This window comes from Notothenia rossii (assembly GCF_949606895.1).
Source record: "Notothenia rossii genome assembly, chromosome: 1".
NCBI lineage: Eukaryota > Metazoa > Chordata > Actinopteri > Perciformes > Nototheniidae > Notothenia > Notothenia rossii.
Window position 1 is genome coordinate 60,474,224 of NC_136912.1, and position 18,787 is coordinate 60,493,010.

General features: G+C 43.3%; 1 protein-coding gene across 2 annotated transcripts; it reads right to left on the minus strand.

The window, feature by feature from the left end:
• Positions 1 to 4,348: 4,348 nt before the first annotated feature.
• Positions 4,349 to 18,527, minus strand: LOC307030548 (uncharacterized protein). Of its 2 annotated transcripts, none has more exons than XM_079667045.1 (2): positions 18,509 to 18,527; positions 4,349 to 7,394 (listed from the first exon to the last, which is right to left on the minus strand). In XM_079667045.1, exon 2 carries the CDS (start codon positions 7,131 to 7,133, stop codon positions 5,538 to 5,540), a length of 1,596 nt encoding a protein of 531 aa, XP_079523171.1. In that variant the 5' UTR covers positions 7,134 to 7,394; positions 18,509 to 18,527; the 3' UTR covers positions 4,349 to 5,537. The 2 variants fall into 2 exon arrangements, with proteins under 2 accessions (XP_079523171.1, XP_079523170.1); XM_079667044.1 differs by lacking the exon at positions 18,509 to 18,527 and adding an exon at positions 7,839 to 7,960.
• Positions 18,528 to 18,787: the final 260 nt, after the last annotated feature.

The following is an 18,787-nucleotide window of genomic DNA, read 5'->3' on the forward strand; positions in this document are numbered from 1 at the left end:
TATAACGTTTCTCACGGATGAACTCACCTAATATGGGGAAAATATAAGACAAAGGAAACAGAGACGATGTTAGCTTGCTTCAAGTCTTATGTATTATGTACCCGCGGCAAGCAACACGCGCCCTCTGCTGGACAGACCCGGAAGGTCATCAACCATGACTTATATCTATTACACACTCCCCTTCAAAACAGATGTCGTCCCGACATTCTAATCCACAATATTATGCCTACATGTCAGCAACATCTATAACACTTATTAAACACATACCACGCTCACTGTTCAGTCTGGCAAAAGTGCACACACTCAATTTACACATTTAAGCCCTTGGCTTAGTAGAAAGTCCATCATTGTATGACAAACATATGTTCACAAGCTCTCCGTTTGTTTTTGTTTTTTACAGTCCCTGAATGTATGTTGTGTGTGTGAGTGCTCTACTTCTTGCTGCATATGTGGCCAGAAGAAACGGTCTCGAATATGCATTATTTCAGGCTAAACATGTTTAGTACATTTACCTATAAAGTGCAATGTTACAGTCTGGAACTCTTTTCATACATTTGTTTTTGACCTCCTTTGTCACACATAGTTTCAAAATAGTCCGTTGCTACCTTGTTAACAGTTCTGCCTGTGCAGCATGTCCAAGTGAACTACACTCCTTTAAAACAGGTGAGTGAGATATGATTGACTGTAACAGTGTCATGTAATGATATATTGTGTGAAAACACAGCCCATAAATGTATCTCATGTCAACAATCACTTTGAATGTGACCTCTGCCGTCCATTTTCCTTTTTATGTGTTCTTTGAGTGTAATGTATGTGCATTTACTCAGTTCAATGGTGTGCAATGTCACTACCCTCATATCCATAGTACTGCTGAAAGTGGTATGGCGGTACAGTGTGTGTCCATGGCACCTTTAAGTTTGTATGCAGAGGTGGTGCTTTTTTGTTGTAGCAGGCTGGTGAGCCAAGCCTATCATATGTGAAGACCTTTGGTCGTCTGCATTGTCGTCGATGCCCTTGAAGCTCCTTACTACTGGGGTCACTTTGAGCAGGTGATGGGACAGCATTCTCCACAGGTAGATCCTCAACGTAGCTGTCATTCTCCACAGGTAGATCCTCAACGCAGCTGTTTTCAACGTAGCTGTCATTCTCCACAGGTAGATCCTCAACATAGCTGTCCTCAACGTAGCTGTCCTCCCCCTCCGGCAAGTACCCAACTTCGTGTGCCATTTCTTGTTCTTTCTCTGGCTCAGCTGACAGGTTTTCCTCAGAGTGTATGCATTCAAGCTCCACAGGTGTACTAGTGCACGCAGGATTCACTGTCTCAGGTGGGCATGGATTTGATTGCTGCTTAAGTGGTGCTAGATAATACTCATCATCCTCTTCCTCCTCCCCTGTTTGCTCCGCTTCCTCATTTCTCTCCACACTCTTTCTCTTTGCACGTGGCTGTACTTGAGTTTCCAGCGGCAGGTTGTCACATGGGAGGAGAAGATTACGATGTAAAACCCTTGATCTCCCTGTCCCTCTCTCAGGTCTGAGTTCATAAACAGGGATATCTTGACTCACTTGACGCACAACTGTGTGAATAGCATCTTCCCAGTGATTTCTCAGTTTGCCAGGACCACCGCGAGGTGTCATGTTCCTGATTAATACACGATCACCAGGCTGTAATACTGAGCTTCTCACCTTACTGCCATAATGTGTCTTGCTTCTCATAGCAGCTTTGTGAGCATTTTCTCTTGTGATCTCGTATGCCTCCTCCATGCCCTGCCTCCGCTTTTCCATGTAACGATGATGATTACTGTCCCCTTGCTCCACGGTCAAGTCGAACAGCATATCAACTGGCAACCGTGGAGAGCGTCCGTACAACAGGTTGAAGGGTGAGAAACCTGTTACATCACTACGAGTACAGTTGTAGGAGTAAATCAGTTTATTTAGTGAGTCTTTCCAGTTAGTCTTTTGTCTCTCTGTGAGGGTCTTTAACATCTGGAGTAATGTTCGGTTAAACCGCTCGACCTGTCCGTTTCCTTGTGGGTGGTAGGGAGTGGTTCTCGACCCAGCAACTCCACAGTACTTTTTCAATTGTGTGAACAATTGGTTTTCAAATTCACCACCCTGATCATGGTGTATTCTTGTCGGAAAGCCGAATCTCAGCACATAGTCGTTAAAGATTTTTACTGCAACTGTTTTTCCTGATTTGGAAGTCGTGGCGTAGGCCTGGGCAAAACGTGTAAAGTGGTCAACAATTACAAGAATATATTCATAACCACCCTTACATTTGTCAAGGTGCAAGAAATCAATTGAGACAAGCTCAAACGGTTGAGTGGTGACAATGTTCGTCAGTGGCGCTCTTGTCTGACGGCTTGGTTTCTTGTGCTTGAGGCACACACATCTCCTCATGACATAATCTTCGATTTCTCGTTGCATGTAGGGCCAGTAAAACCGGTCCCGTACCAAAGATGTAGTCCTGTCTGCACCTTGATGGCCCATTTCATCATGGAGCTCCTTTAATACTGTACTTTTGTGCTTTTCTGGAAGCACAAGCTGTGTTCTGTTTGAAGTTTTCCTGTACAACACTCCACTCTCATTCATCTCCAACTTGTCCCACTCTCTTAGCAGACATAAGATTTGTGAACTGAGTTGTTTGAGTTCTGAGCCTGATGGCTTCTTTTCTGCCAGCTTGTACTGAATCACTGCTCCAACATTGGGATCATTTCTTTGGTCATGTTTGATCTGTCCTATTGTCAATGGAATGATGGATGCGTCTACAGTTAATGCTGCACAACTTAATGAGACACCCATGGACCATGACACACTGGATTCATCCTGGTTCTCCACTGCTTGTGTAGCTGCTCCAATCACATCATATGACATTTCCTCTGTACACTCATCCATGAATACTTCCACGTCCAAAGGCATTCTGGACAGACTGTCAGCATCAATGTTTTCCTTACCAGGACGGTATTTAATTATGAAATGGAAGTCTGCCAGTTCTGCTACCCATCGACAACCTCTTGCATTCAGTTTGGCAGTGGACAGTACATATGTAAGTGGGTTATTGTCACTGTAGACGGTGAAGAATGGTGCATAGTATAGGTAATCACGGAATCTTTCTGTGATTGCCCATTTGAGGGCAAGAAACTCTAATTTGCCTGAGTGTAGATTGTAATTTTTCTCTGCTGTTGTTAAAGTACGTGAACCATAAGCAATCACACGAAGCTTTCCATTTTGCTTTTGGTACAATACTGCCCCCAATCCCTGGTTGGAAGCATCGGTATGGAGGACAAATGGCTGTGAAAACTCTGGGAAACCTAGAACAGGAGGCTGCGAGAGACAGTCTATCAACTGTTCCAATATTAACTGATGCATGTCAGTCCATTTGATGGGTGTGTTGGATGAAACTCCTCTACTGTTTCTTTTTGTTTTCGTTTTTTTCAGCATTTCAGTTTCTGTAGGTGCTTTAAGCAGGTCATACAAGGGACAGGCAATACGTGAAAAATCTTTGATATACTGCCTGTAATAACTTAATAGTCCCATTATTGCTCTTAACTCACCGATAGTTCCTGGGTGTTTGTTTTTCAGGGCCGTTACTGCAGCAGTATCGGCAGGGTCCACTCTATTTCCCTCAGCAGACACAATTCTTCCAAGGTAACGTACTTGTGTTTTAAACAGGTCACACTTTCTGGGCTTTAGTTTTATCCCATGCTCCCTCAGCCGTTGCAGCACCCTTCTGACAGCATTGATATGATCCTCAAATATCCTGCTAAACACAAGAACATCATCAAGATATGGCACACATATTTCATCCCTTAAGCCCTCCAAGCACTCTTCCATGCAGCGCTAGAATGCTGCAGGGGCATTCATGAGTCCAAACGGGATTCGTACCCACTCATAAAGGCCCCAGGGGGTCACAAAGGCTGTTAGGTGTCTACTGTCTTTGGCCATGAAACCCTGGTGGTATGCCTTACCCTGGTCCAGCAGTGAAAAGAGTGTGTTTCCTCCCAGGTTATCCATAATGTCCTGTACTCTGGGGATGGGATGGCGATCTGAGTGGGTTTTCCTGTTGAGCTCCCTGTAGTCAATACATAAACGTAGAGTTCCGTCCTTTTTTCTTACGCAGACGATTGGAGAGGAGTAGGAAGACATAGACTTTTCAACCCACCCTTGTGCTATCAAGTCCAGTAAGTAATCTTTCATCTCCTTGTATAAGGGTTTTGGAACAGAGCGGTAGGCTCTTGACACTGGCTCAGCATCTTGTAGTGAAATCTTCATTTGCAAGTTTTCCACACAGCCTATGTCGTCATCAGACTTGGAAAATGAGTCTGATTCTTTTCTTAGCATCTGACTGACTATTTGTCTCTGGTGTTCATCAAGGTGAGTCAAATCCACAGGAGGATCCCACTGCTCATGCACAGGGGGGCTTTCACTGGAGATCTGGGCGTTGACATGGTGGATTGATGCAGCAGGTTTTTGGTCTGTTTTAAATATGTTTGCAGGATATACTGATCTGACTGACTGTACAGTTCCAATAATAGTTCTTGCTGCCATCGTAATGTCATGATTTGTTGTGTTTTGCACACTAACAATAATTCTTGGGACTGTATCTGCCTTCACGGACACAAGAGTATCACAAAACTCTAATCCTTCAGGCCATTGTGGGTTCTCATTTGGCTCAAAAACCAGAGTTTTATCCTCTTTGAAAAATGGAGCCTGTACTCGACACTCGAGTTGAATGGAGTTACGTTTAGGCACACTAACTCTCTCATTTGCTGTTCTTACGTTATAGTCACATGTCTGTCCTACACTCACAGCATTAATAAAGGCTTTTGCTTTGTTTTTTCGAAGATGAGGAAAGGCAATTTTTACTGCCTGTACAAGCTTCTCTTTATCCCCATGTCTTTTCTGGCCTGGCTGACTGGCTATCACAAGGTGCTCAATGACATTAAAGCCAATAATGGGACACTGCTGTTGGTTACCTTTTAGCACTAGCATGGGTATTAGCAACTCGGTATCACTTGCAGTAAGTTTAAAGGACACTTCAAGCCAACCAACATATGGCATTTCTGTACCATTGGCCGCTTCAATTTGTAAAGAGTCTATAGGGTCAATTAGCTCTGCTACATCTCTTAGCGGTACATCAGTTAGATGGCTTTCTTTCCATACCTCATCTATAGCACAAATTTGTGAACCTGTATCCCAGAGGGCCTGAGTTTTCTGTTCGTGTAGGAAACACCTGATGAGGCACTTTTTCCCTACTAACTCTCTCACAGTAGCTGTTTTTTCTTTTGCAATATTTTGTTTGTGCTTGGATTTGTCATGTGACTGTGTCGCTTTCTTAATACCTGAACATGTGTATGTCTTACAATGCCTTTTGTGTGCAGGCCAATGGTTCTCCTGACATTCTTTAGAACAATACAGTGTAATTTTGCAAGTTGAACAGTATTGTAGTTCCCTACTCTTTTTCTCTTCATTGCAATTTGCACAAGATTGGGACTTATCTGTGTGGCCGGTTGCTGCATGTCCCATGGGAGCAACCCCTCTTAGTTTAAAGGGCTCCGCCTAGTGGGTCCCTCTACCCTCTGTGCCTTACAACCTGCTCTGAAATGTTCACTGCTTCCACACCTAAAGCAATGCTGACAGTACTCTTCGCCTGCATGAGTACAGGAAACACACCTAGGTCGGGGGCGTGGTGCTGGGTAGTATCGCTGCGGTGCATACCCTTGTTGAAACTGAGCCGTTTCTCTTACTCGTGCCGGGTGGAATGCCGGTCGGTACTCCTGCACTGCTGCTGGTGGCTGCTGGTGGTACACGCTGTTGGCATTGAATTCAGCCCTATAGGGAGAGGGTTGTTGGGGTGAAAACACAGGATAAGGGGCGGAAATATTAGCTGGTTCTCTGCTTGGTGAGGGATGCTGTGGGGGTGCAGATGTGGCCGTTTGGATCGTTTCTCTGATTTGGGAGACCTCAGCTCTTAGGGCTTGCAACAGCACCATGTCAGAGCGCATTCCTTTGATTTCTGACAGCAGATCAGTGGGCAGAGTAACTGTGTTTTGCTGGCTGGTGCTTTTCATTTCCACCGGAACTTCAGTGGACTTGACTGTATTCACATTTGTTACTCGTGATGGGGCAGCAAGTTTCTTTTTATCCTGTCTCTCTTTTTCATTGGTGTACGCAATGTTCACTTTCTCCAGCAGCAGCTCATCCGAAGTACTTATCTGCATGAGGAGAGGCTGCAGGTCACTTTTGATATTGTCATTCTGTAGACCAGTCAGGACAGTATGCATGAAGAGACTCTGGACTAGTGCTGGGTCATATTTTAGGTTTGACTCGGCTTCTTGAGAAGCAAACAGGATTTTCTGTCTCATGTCCATAGTTCTAATCAGGAAGTTTTGAGGCGTTTCTTTACTACTCTGAACCTCAGAGGTGAGTTGTTTGTATAACTCTGTGGCACCTTTCTCCTGGTAATGAGACCTGAGAATTCGGCGAAGGGCAGGCAGTGTAAGGTTTTCCTTCCCTTCAAGGTAACTCCGTAACTGCAGGCCTGGTGTGATGGCACGGATTACAGCATCAATGATCTCTGACTCTGGGTAGCCCTTACTAAAGCCATTTTCAATTTGTCTGGCCAGACTAGAAAATGTGAGCCTATCTTTTTGTCCTGGCTCGCCTATTTGGCCTGCGATCTTAAGATCTTTGCGCCACATAGAACTACTGGGGAGTACTTGGGCCAGATTTCTTTCTGGGGGGCTGAACCCGGCAGGGTGGTTCATGCTTGTGTTCATTAGGTCATGCATTGCATTTTCTTTTTCTTGTAATGACAACCTTAGTGCCTCTACCTCCTTCTGGAGATCTTCCCTTTTGACACTGTCATGTACATTTGTTGTAATTTTGGCTTTGTCTATGATATCCTGCACATTAAGAAGTTCGGACATGCCTTCATCCTCTAGCTCGGCCATTTCTTCACGTTCATTATGCTCTGTGACATGAGAAATTAATTGACTGCGAGATTTACCAGTCACATGCACATTATCCGGTCCTGAAATCTCCAGTTCATTGCACACTTTAATCAGTTGTTCTACAGTCAGTGTATACAATGCACCTGTAATGTCCAGCTGCAGCTTCTCCAATTCAGCCTCCATTGTATCAGAGAAGTGGGCAGAAATAGCAAATGAGGGTTTATCTTAATTAATTAGGTTTTTTTGCTGCTCCCTAGTGGTGACTTTTCACACTTCAGGATGCAGGTTACCAACGTTGTCTGAAAACGACCTCGACTGCCTTTCCAAGCTCCTTTCTCCGATGACTGGGTTGTTTAAGGGGATGATTGATCAGAGGATTCCACTAACAACTCAGGGATGGTCCTCAAATCAAATCTCCCAGCAGCGCCTCCAAATGTTATGCCCCTAATATGGGGAAAATATAAGACAAAGGAAACAGAGACGATGTTAGCTTGCTTCAAGTCTTATGTATTATGCCCGCCAACAACATGGTACACATAGCACGCTGTATAATACAGAACATGGATTCTTGATATAAAACAACCACTAACAATGCGCGTACTGCAAACATACATCCAATTTAACACACAAGATGTCACTTTTTAAATGCACAGTACAAACAGACATATCCAAATTAACACCCAAACTCCCCTTCTTGGAGCTAAACTACACTATCATAGCTAGCTGCGCTAGCATAGCTAACGGCGCTCGCAAAGCTAGCATACACAGCTACAACAATTACAGAACCTAGAGAAACCCTCCAAAAATACCTCTAACAACTATCACTATTCACATTAATATTATACACAGTCAGTCTACATATATAACGTTTCTCACGGATGAACTCACCTAATATGGGGAAAATATAAGACAAAGGAAACAGAGACGATGTTAGCTTGCTTCAAGTCTTATGTATTATGCACCCGCGGCAAGCAACACGCGCCCTCTGCTGGACAGACCCGGAAGGTCATCAACCATGACTTATATCTATTACACATCAACTCCAGAGGGAAGCCATCATGCTCTTACTTTGAAACCTTAAATGCGGAAATGTTGTCAACAGCAGGCCATTACGTGGTTTCCGAAAGTGACCGAGTGATACGAGCAGATTTTCGGTCGAGACCGGCGGAAAGTTTGTCTCAAAACTCTGTGTTTGTAAAAAGACGATCCACAAGCGCATTTTTGGTTGACAAAGGCAAAATGGATTAACAAATGCCTGATCTAAAGTTGTCAATGTTAAAGAGATATTCACAAATTCCTTTTGTTTATTTGTAAATTAATTATAGTATTCACAGATCTTTTTTTATTTGTGAAAATATTTGGCGTATTTGCAGATCCGTTTTACATTTGCAAATTTATTTGTGAGTTCGCATTTGTGGAAGGTGTTTTACATTTACAAATCACATATTTAAACAAATTATTGTTATTTTCACACAAATATGTATGAGACAATTCTAACCCCATACTTCCTGCAGTTATGAATAAGTGTGTGACAGACTTGTTTGACATGTGAGTTGATCTGATTGCAGAGTAGTTTGCTGGTGAATTATAAAGCAAATTATTTTTCCAATGCCAGACAACGCGAACGGTTTAATGGAACATTTAATTGTGTCTTGTTCTTAAGTGTTAGTTGCTACAATTAAAATCAGTTCGATAAATGTTTTGTTTTTCCTTTAGCTAAACATAATTAAATGATGTCATTTTGAATTTCTCACACATTATTAAAGTCTCTTTTTGAATCTTACTTTGGTTGAGACAGTTTTGCACCTACTACTTCCTCCACTGGGAACTGAAGTTACCTACTGTAACTCCAGCTTCTATGGGTATAGGCGTAGCCCTCTAAGGCTATCGCTATTGGGTAATCCCCTGCGCACCCAAGCTACACGGAAACACTTGTAGTCCACGCCTACCCGCGAGGTGGGCCCCACCCTCTGGCTCCCTTCCGGTATAAATAGGCCCGACAATCTGCTCCCACACAAACAACTTTTCTTCAGCTATTCGTGGAGCCAGTGGGGCCCAGAACTTAGAGGGCTACGCCAATACTCATAGAAGCTGGAGTTACTATCGCTATTGGGTTAAGGGCGAACCAAGATGTAGTCTGCGCCCTACTGGGTCCGCCCGGTACTAGAAGCACAGACACACCTGCTAAGATAATAACCCATGCCTTTTGCGCCGTGCAAATGGCGCATCACAGTTCCTGGAATATAGCATAACATGAATATTTTCCATGAGGGGACGAAGGATGGGAACAATACATACCTGCCGCTGTGAAAAAGTAGAGATGAAGGTCACACTTTGCCCAGCGACAAAAAGAGGGGGAACAAGGGCAGCTCTCTGCGTGCCGAGAGGCAGGAGAGAGGCGCACAGCTGGATCCTGTGTTGATTAGATAGATACACACTCCTACCACAAGGTGTTGCCACATAGTTGTGACCTATGTTTGAATACAGATGTACGGTAAGGGACCCGAACAAGAGCTTCATTAAAAACTTGGCTAACACTTAAGCATGGAGCACGAGTCAGTTCATTAATCAACCAAAAAACAAAACATGGTAGCCTACCAGGAGTCAATTATGAAGTAAAATAAAAACACATTAAGTGAGGAGTTGTGACAAGCGACATGGATTCATTAAAGCCACCGGAGACGCTAAAACTTTCGGGAAATGTCGACAGCAACTGGCGGACCTTCAAGCAGCAGTTCCAGCTTTACATCACGGCCATGGGACTGGAAACTAAGCCGGATGCTAGGAAGGTAGCGCTACTGCTAACTATAGCAGGCCCACAGGCGATAGAAGTGTACAATACTTTTGTGTATGAAGAGCAGGCTGATAAAGACAAACTGGATAAAGTGCTCGAGAAATTTGATGCCCACTGCTCTCCCAGAAAGAACGAAACATACGAGAGATATGTATTCCGTTCACGTGTGCAGCAGCATGAGCCTTTTGATAGCTTTCTGACTGACCTGAAGCTAAAAGCACAGTCATGCAACTTTGCTACGCTGAGGGACTCCATGATGCGGGATCAGATCGTTTTTGGCATGGAGGATAAAAAGGTCAAAGAAAGGCTGCTAAGGGAAAACGGAGCTGACATGTGAAACAGCTATACAAATTGCCATGCAAGCGAGCTGTCCCAAATGCACGTCAGGACTTTCAGCTAGATGGCGGGAGCGGCTAACGTGATTGATGGCGCAGCAGTTGGTGCGGTCTCCAGCTGAGGCAAATGGCGCGCACAGACGCGGCCTACACAGCGGTCGGAAGAAGGGACATTCAGCTGTAAGCGCTGCGGCTCGAAGCACAAACCACGACAGTGTCCGGCATTTGGTAATGTAAACTGTGTTCGTTATTCTCCCGTCCAGGAGAGAAGCTTTAAAAGGAGACTAAATGGAGTCTCTGTGAAAGTTCAATTGGGTACTTTAATTAAAAAAGGCGCGGGTTGGTCACAAGCATGATATTGTTCAGTCAGACAAACAGCTGTGATCCGCTCCTCGTTAGGGAAGAGAAGAGCCCGATCCCTCGTCCGGTGCTGTTATATATATCCTCTGCTGGCTCCTCCCCGCCAGGCGGCTCGCCTCGTCTCCAATGTCCGTTGTTGCATTTAAACAGAGGATTGGTTCTTTTCACATTCAATATATGCTTAACACGCCTTTTCTCCTCATATTCTCTTTCATCACTTTTCATGTAACACATTCTAATCGCTGTAATCAATACTCTAAAAAATACTTCTCGGCTGGTTTGGTTTCCGGTCATTCCGGATGTTGTCACATGCTACTCTCGTCTGTAAACAATAATGTATTCAAATAAACTGTACCTTCATTTAATATTCAGCATGGTAGTATTTCGACATCTATAGTTGTAGTGTTAAATCAGTAGGCTTCGGTTTGCACCACTCCATATCATTTCGCTACTAAATTCACCTCTTTAGGAAATTGTAAATTTACCACATGCTAACTGCCAACCGGAGGTGAAAGAGTTTCAGAATAAAGCTTAACAGCTGGTTGTGCACAAGAATTTCTGGTTTTTCAGTGTAAAACTGCATTAAAACTGACGGCATGTTTAAACTACATTTCCCCATTAAAACATTGATTTTAATTTCTAACAGTAAGCAATGCTCTATTTGCCAGGGCCAGAACCATTTTGCTAAGCAGTGCTTCTCAAAAGGAAATGAGGAAGAAAGGAAAGTCTGTAAACTTAGTGGAAGATGATGATTTAAGTGAGACATTTTTTGTTGGCATGGTGAACTGTGAAACTAAGCAAAAAGAGGTTAATTCAATCAGAGAAGACAAATGGATAGCTCCACTGATGATTAACGGGACACTAATAACTATGAAACTGGATACTGGTGCAAAAGCAAACCTGATGAGCCTGTCTGACATCAAGGCAATGAAAGATAAGCCACAAATTAAAAAAAGAACACAGGCACTAAAAGATTATAATGGACAGAAAATCAACAGTTTTGGCATGTGCATATTAAAGGTAACCTCAAAAGGTAAAGTGCACCACCTACTTTTCTCTGTTGTCGCTGATGAACTTGATTCACTGCTGAGTGATAAAGCATATGAAGATTTGGAACTTGTCAAGAGAGTGTATTGCATCAACACAACTGTGAGTACACCACATGACTCTATTGATTGTATAGTACAGAGTTATGCAGATGTGTTTAAGGGTTTTGGTGTGTTGCCCTTCATATACAAAATCCAGCTCAAAGAAAATGCACAGCCAGTTGTGCATGCTGCAAGAAGAGTTCCAGCGCCACTCACAGATCGCTTAAAGAAAGAGCTCGACAGAATGACAATGCTCGAGTGATAAAAAAAGTTGAGGAGCCAACAGACTGGGTTAACTCGATGGTCTGTGTAAAGAAGAAAAGTGGTGATTTAAGAGTGTGCATGGACCCAAAAGATCTTAATGAAAACATCAAGCGTGAACATTATCAGATACCCAAGCGTGAGGAAATCACAAGTGAAATGGCAGGTGCCAGCTTCTTCACAAAGCTTGATGCGTCTCAAGGCTTTTGGCAGCTGAAATTGGATGAAAGCAGCACCAAATATTGCACCTTTAATACACCATTTGGCAGATATTGCTTCCTCAGACTGCCCTTTGGGATCATCTCAGCATCCGAAATATTTCACAGAGCAATGGAGCACATCATTGAGGCGCTGGATGGTGTTCGAGCATATGTTGATGACATCATTGTGTGGGGCTCTACACTACAAGAACACAATGAGAGGCTGAAAAAGGTGCTGGAGCGCATACACAAGTATGGACTCAAGCTTAACAAGAGCAAATGCGAGTTTGGAGTTCAAGAAGTTGTCTTTCTCGGAGACAAGCTCTCTGCACAAGGTGTACAAGCTGACCAAGAAAAGATCAGAGCCATACAGGATATGCCAAGGCCCACAGACAAGACAGGTGTACTTCGCATTATGGGGATGGTCAACTTCATAGGTACATTTATTCCAAACCTATCTGCAAAGACATCTTGCATCCGTGAGCTCCGGCACAAAGCAAATTAGTTTAAATGGACAGTCAAACATGAGCAAGAGTGGAAAACACTCAGACAGACACTCACAACTGCACCTGTATTGACATTCTTTGACCCAACAAAGAAGATTAAAGTTTCAACAGATGCTTCAAAGGATGGAATAGGCGCAGTGCTCCTACAAGTTGAAGGTGAGCATTGGAAACCAGTGGCCTATGCTTCCAGGTCAATGACACAGACTGAGTGCAGATATGCTCGAATAGAAAAAGAATGTCTGGGACTGGTTTATGGCTTGGAGAAGTTCCACAGCTACGTTTATGGCCTACCTTCATTCATAGTAGAGACAGATCATCGTCCACTTGTATCCATCATTAAAAATAATTTAAGTGAAATGATACCAAGGATACAGCGTCTCATGATGAAGATGCAGAGATATGACTTTCAGCTGATCTACACACCTGGAAAGCACCTGATACTTGCTGACGCTCTCTCACGAGCACCTACAGTGGATTATGTGAGTAAAACTGAAGAGGATGTGAAAAGTCACGTGAACATGGTGTCTGCTGCTCTTCCTGTATCAGACACAAAGTCCAGACAGATAGGATTGTCATTCCACGCGCATTGAGACAGGAAGTACTACAAAGAATACATGAAGGTCATCTGGGTGTTGAAAAATGCAAAAGACGGGCGAGAGACAGTGTTTTCTGGCCGGGAATAAATAAAGACATCGAGAGACTGATTGGTACTTGTGACACATGCCAGACACACAGAAACAAACAGACTAAAGAGCCCATGATGGTGACTGATGTGCCAACAGCACCATGGGAAAAAGTTGGAATGGATTTGTTTCATCTCAAAGGTAAAGACTATTTAGTGGTCATTGACTATTACTCAAACTTTCCTGAAATGGCACTACTATCAAACTCATCATCAACATGTGTCATAACACATTCAAAATCAATTTTTGCCAGATATGGCATACCTACCACAGTAGTGAGTGACAACGGACCGTGTTTCAACAGCAGAGAGTGGCAAGAATTTGCTGAACAGTACGACTTTAATTATGTGACCTCAAGTCCTCATTATCCACAGTCAAATGGGAAAGCTGAAAAGGGAGTTCACATTCTCAAGCAACTTCTAAAGAAAGCTGATGAGAGTGGCTCAGACCCATACCTCGCTTTACTCAGCTACAGAGCCTCACCTCTGGAGTGTGGACTGTCACCTGCTGAACTTCTGATGAATTGTAAATTACGCACCACACTGCCAAGCTATTCAAAGCCAAAGAGACACCCAAAGCTGCAACACCAACTACAACAACAAAAGATTAAGCAGAAAACATGCTATGACAGAACAGCTAAGCAGCTTCCATTACTATCAAGTAATGACACCGTCAGGATTGAGGGTCCTGATGGATGGAGAACTAAAGCCACTGTTCTTCAGGAAGTAGCACCGCAATCCTTCACTGTGAGGACAGAGGAAGGACAAATCTTCAGACGCAATCGTCGCAGTCTTATGAAAACAAAAGAGGCTGGTCAACAGCTCAGTGAATCCATCATTGAGTCTGAGTCCACACCTTCACCACAGACAGACTGTGATACTAACACTCCAAGTGAACATGTGGTCAGAAGATCTACAAGGGAAATCAGAAAACCAAATAGACTGAATCTGTAATTGAGAGACTGGTTTAATGGATGTTAAAATGGTGTAAATGTTTAGACAATTTTCAAGTTTGTGCTAGTTAGCAGTCTGAGTAGGCCTACATTAGACGAGATGTTTATTTGTTATGGCATGGTAGAGAAATCAAAATGTTTGGTTAAAATTGATGTTTCACTATTTGTTTATATTACCTCAAAGAAAAGGGGATGTGTTGATTAGATAGATACACACTCCTACCACAAGGTGTCGCCACATAGTTGTGACCTGTGTTTGAATATAGAGGGACCCGAACAAGAGCTTAATTAAAAACTTGGCTAACACTTAAGCATGGAGCAATGAACTGACTGTTCATTTATAGAGAGGCGAAGTCCCTCCCCTTCCGGGAGCCTCCATGGGACCCCGGAAGCGGAAAATTATACATTGAATTCAATGGAGAGAGAAAACGTATCTTTTGATCCCGTTTAAATTGTGCCACGAATGACACATATGATGTTTGTCAATTTAAAAGAACATTTTGCAAGTCAAAAAAATTAAAATGTGTCTTAAAACTGTGAAGTAACACATTTTTTTGTGTTAAGCCGCTCAGTGAACTACATTTCTCTGGTCCCGCACAATACGCGTCACCAACACAAAGATGACCGTCACTTTGGCACATTTCACCTCATTCTTTCAGAATGAGAATAAAAGTATAAAACGAGGTGAAAATCACTACAAGTCTGGGCACGTTGAGAGCTGTACATACACGAAAGGGGAGTTAGTCGGTTCTGTAAGAGCCAGCATGCGGGACCGGCTTTACAAGGTTTTGGTGAGTAATATGAGTGCAATGTTTAAGGTTAATGTCAGTCAATAAGGAGGAGAATGAAAAAGAAGATGATGAACCACAGACCCGGCATATAATGACTGCAGTGTGCAGGGCTGTGTTGACTTATGTTACTGTTATCAATAGCATTAGTTGACTGAGAAAACCGTCAAGAAAAAAAGTTTAGCGATGTTACGAGTCGACTAGCATAATATGAACCACGGCTGTGATTGACAACCTGGACAGCCAGTCAGAAGCTAGAATGCCAACCTAGAGAGCCAATCAGAACCTAGAACGGGTGTACTGTATACGGGTGTGTATGCTGTGGATAACATTAGTGTTCACAAGAACAAGGTACACTCCCGTGTTTTGTTTTAGTTGCTCTTCAGATTGAAGCGGACAGTTTTATATCGACTATATGTGTGATCTCCTTTTTACATCTCGTTGTGTCATTTGAGTTTATTTGCTGTGTGTAGATTCAAGGATTTTGGTTATCTTGTCAATTTGTTTGGTTATCTAGGCACAGCTGTGTGTGACTCCCTCTGGTACACTGGTATGTTTTCCTAATGTAGAGAGCATTGATTAATTCATAAACTACACACTGAGTCTAGATCCTGACCAAATCCTTTTTTGTTGATCAAATGTTTTTCAAAAATGTAATACACATTTAAAAAAATACAATGTACAATCACAACCAATACAACACAAATTACAAAAAATTCAGAAAAAACAAACAACAACAATCAGACAAGAGGACAAAACTATGGAAAAATAAACCCTCCCACCCCCAGATCTGGACCATCCTTGTATTGCTCATTCAATCTATTATAGCATGTTAACAAACATGGTACTTACTTTATTTGTACAGATCTACATGGGAGAGGATGGCGCGATGCAGAGCGCTGTCTGTGGTTGTGCACGGGGGATGTACAAATGCAGCCACGCTGCAGCATTGGCAATATTTGCCATGTGGCAGATCAGCTCCACAGAAGTTGAGTGCCAGTGGAAGAAGCCTGGCACTTCAAAAGTAGTCCAGCCGGTGTCTCAACTCTACCAACAGCAAGAGGAGACATACAACCCACTGGCCAGAGACATCGCCACTGAGGAAGTAGAATGGTTCAGGTCTGCACTGAGGGGCGCAGCGTGGCATGGCATGGCTTTTGTCACCTGAGCCAGAGCTGCAGCCTCAACATCAGGCCATTTTCAACGTGCCGGAGCTGGTGAAGGAGCGTGGGGGTCGGGGGCTTGAGGCAATTCTTGCCTCAATGCGACTGAGCAGAGACCAGCAAGCTGCCATCCAGACAGCCACCGTAGGACAGCGGACACATCCTCAGTGGCAGTTACACAGGCAGGGCAGATTGACAGCCAGCAATTTTGGTGCTGTGCTGAGGTCGGGACTTTCATCCACTCCATGCGCGTCCCTCATGAAGAGGGTGCTTAGGGGGTACAATTTAGACGGAGTCATGGCTGTCAACTGGGGAGTTGTAAACGAGGTGTGTTTGGCCAGTGTGTTTGGCCTTTTAAGTTCATATGTAGTGATAAATGCTTCACCTGACCACTGTTCCTAAATAAAAAAAGTTTTCTGCATCGTCAGTCATTTTTTCCAAATAATTACCAATATTTCACAAATTCTTCATGTCAACTTAAGAGCACAGCTGTATGTTGAGTGTCAGCTTTGCTTGGTTCATCTTACTGGGGGGCAGCTACATGGATGTCGGTGCAGTCCACAATCATTTTGCAGTTGAAGGCAGAATTAATTTATTATTGACTCAGAATGAAGCACAACTTCATGTCATACAATACATTGACTTTATTTGTAACTGTAAAAAAATAAAGCATTTATTGGCAAGCAGGACCTGCAGGACCAGAATGGTGATGGATGGAGCTGGGAAGAGAGAAGAATAAAGAAAACAGATCAACTTTATTATCGGATATTAAAAATTCAATTTCAAAACAAGTTGCCGCTCCTACAGTTTTCTAGTATGTAAAGATGATTTCACATTACCTATGCAAAATATCACACTCAATACATGTGTCTCTCTGGGGGGTGCGTTGTGCCTTTGATGTATATAAATAATATACCATAACCAAATACTATTACGTATAGTGGAAATCAGGTTGCCAGAGCAGGTCAGTCCAGTGTGCATGTTCCTCAGGGTCTCAGCAGTTACAGGTGAGGTAAAGAAAATAAAAGAGAAAAAGGTCAGTAACAACACTTTAAAGTAACAACACTGAATAATTATCTATTTTAATCATTTTCTCTCAGTAATCACTCAACTACTATCTTTCCAACCAACAGATTGACTCACCCTCACTGTGATCACAATGACACATGTCCAGAAGAATGTCATGCAAAGCTCCCTGCCTGCCTGCCTTCCTTCGACTCTCCCTGAACTGCTTCCTTAGCACCCGGTGGAGGGCGCAGTAGGCCACTCTTCAAATATTTCACGAAATACTTACCATGATGACTACTCTTACTGTTTAACATTTTGGTGTACTTCATGTAATAAAATAATAACTTAATGGTAAGGCTACTAAAAATGACAAGGCTAAGTAATGTAATGCTAACTAACGTGCTCGCTACTCGTCGCTACTAGCTAGGTAGCTAACTTGACTATGTTCCATGCACAACATGTATATTACCTATGATATTACCTGATATGTCTGATCCAGCGACTCCTGTTCCTTTCATAAGAGGGGAAGCGATAGAACGAGCAAGTGGTATGATCACTTTTGTGATTACAATATGGTACAAAGCACACAGGCATCTTGTAAAAGTGAATTTATTGGAGCAATCTCTTATATTTATTAGAGGGAATAAATCAGTTATGAAATCTTCTTCTTCGCTTTAATTACGAGTCGCAACCACTTGGAGCATTATCGCCTGTGACATCACATGCGCGACCCAGAATGGGATTTGGGATTTGTAGTCTTTGTAGTCGCGTATTTTTCATAGTCTTATATTTCAACAGTTTTACGACAAAATGTGACTTTTTTGACATGGAAATTATTGTTTAAGATTGACAAACATCATATGTGTAGTTCGTGGCACAATTCAAAAGGGATCAAAAGATACGTTTTCTCTCTCCATTGAATTCAATGTATAATTTTTCGCTTCCGGGGTCCCATGGACCGGAAGTAGATGGGCGTGACTTCGCCTCTCTATAGACCAACAAACAAAACAGATCCCTGACGTCACTCACTTTGCAGGACACTCAGTACAGGGTGTGTCAGAGAGGAATGAGAGACATCCCTCAAATAAAATAAAAATAAATGAACAGGGGGAAGACCAAGATGTATCAGTGCAAATGTCTTCCACTGACATTCCTCCGTGCAAAGCCGTGGAGGAGGAAATTCCTCTGGTGGAGTGCACACTGATGTTCCCTGGGAGATCCACCCCAGAGGAGACATATGCCTGCGACACAGCCTCAAATCAAATCAAGTTTAATTTATATAGCCAATTTGGTCGAGCCAAAGTGCTGTACATATAATACAAATAACCTACAGTAAAGACACTTTACAGCAAATACAACAGCACAGTTTGTGCAGAATATCAGTATGAGAAAACGACACCCTCTGTCCTTAGACCCTCACATCGTGCATGAGAGGACACTCCCGTCGGAAGTGGCCGGGCTGCCCGCACCGCCAGCAATCCTGCCCTGACGTCTGAGGAGCCCCCGTGGTGCCGGACGACCAGAAGCGTAGGCCGGACCCTGGGGAGAGTTAAAAACAGGAGGGTAAGGTAGGGCTTGGGGGGGAAGTGTCGGGGCTGTGGGGTTGGGGCCGTGTGGTGGTGGGGAGGAAAGGGCAGCTGCTCCAGGACACCTCCTCCTCGGGGCTGGGACGGGTCTGCCCGCTGAGACGGCCGGTGGT

Bases quoted from the DNA above. Each gene is read 5' to 3' on its own strand.
- LOC307030548 (XM_079667045.1), bottom strand. From the start codon at position 7,133: ATGGAGGCTGAATTGGAGAAGCTGCAGCTGGACATTACAGGTGCATTG.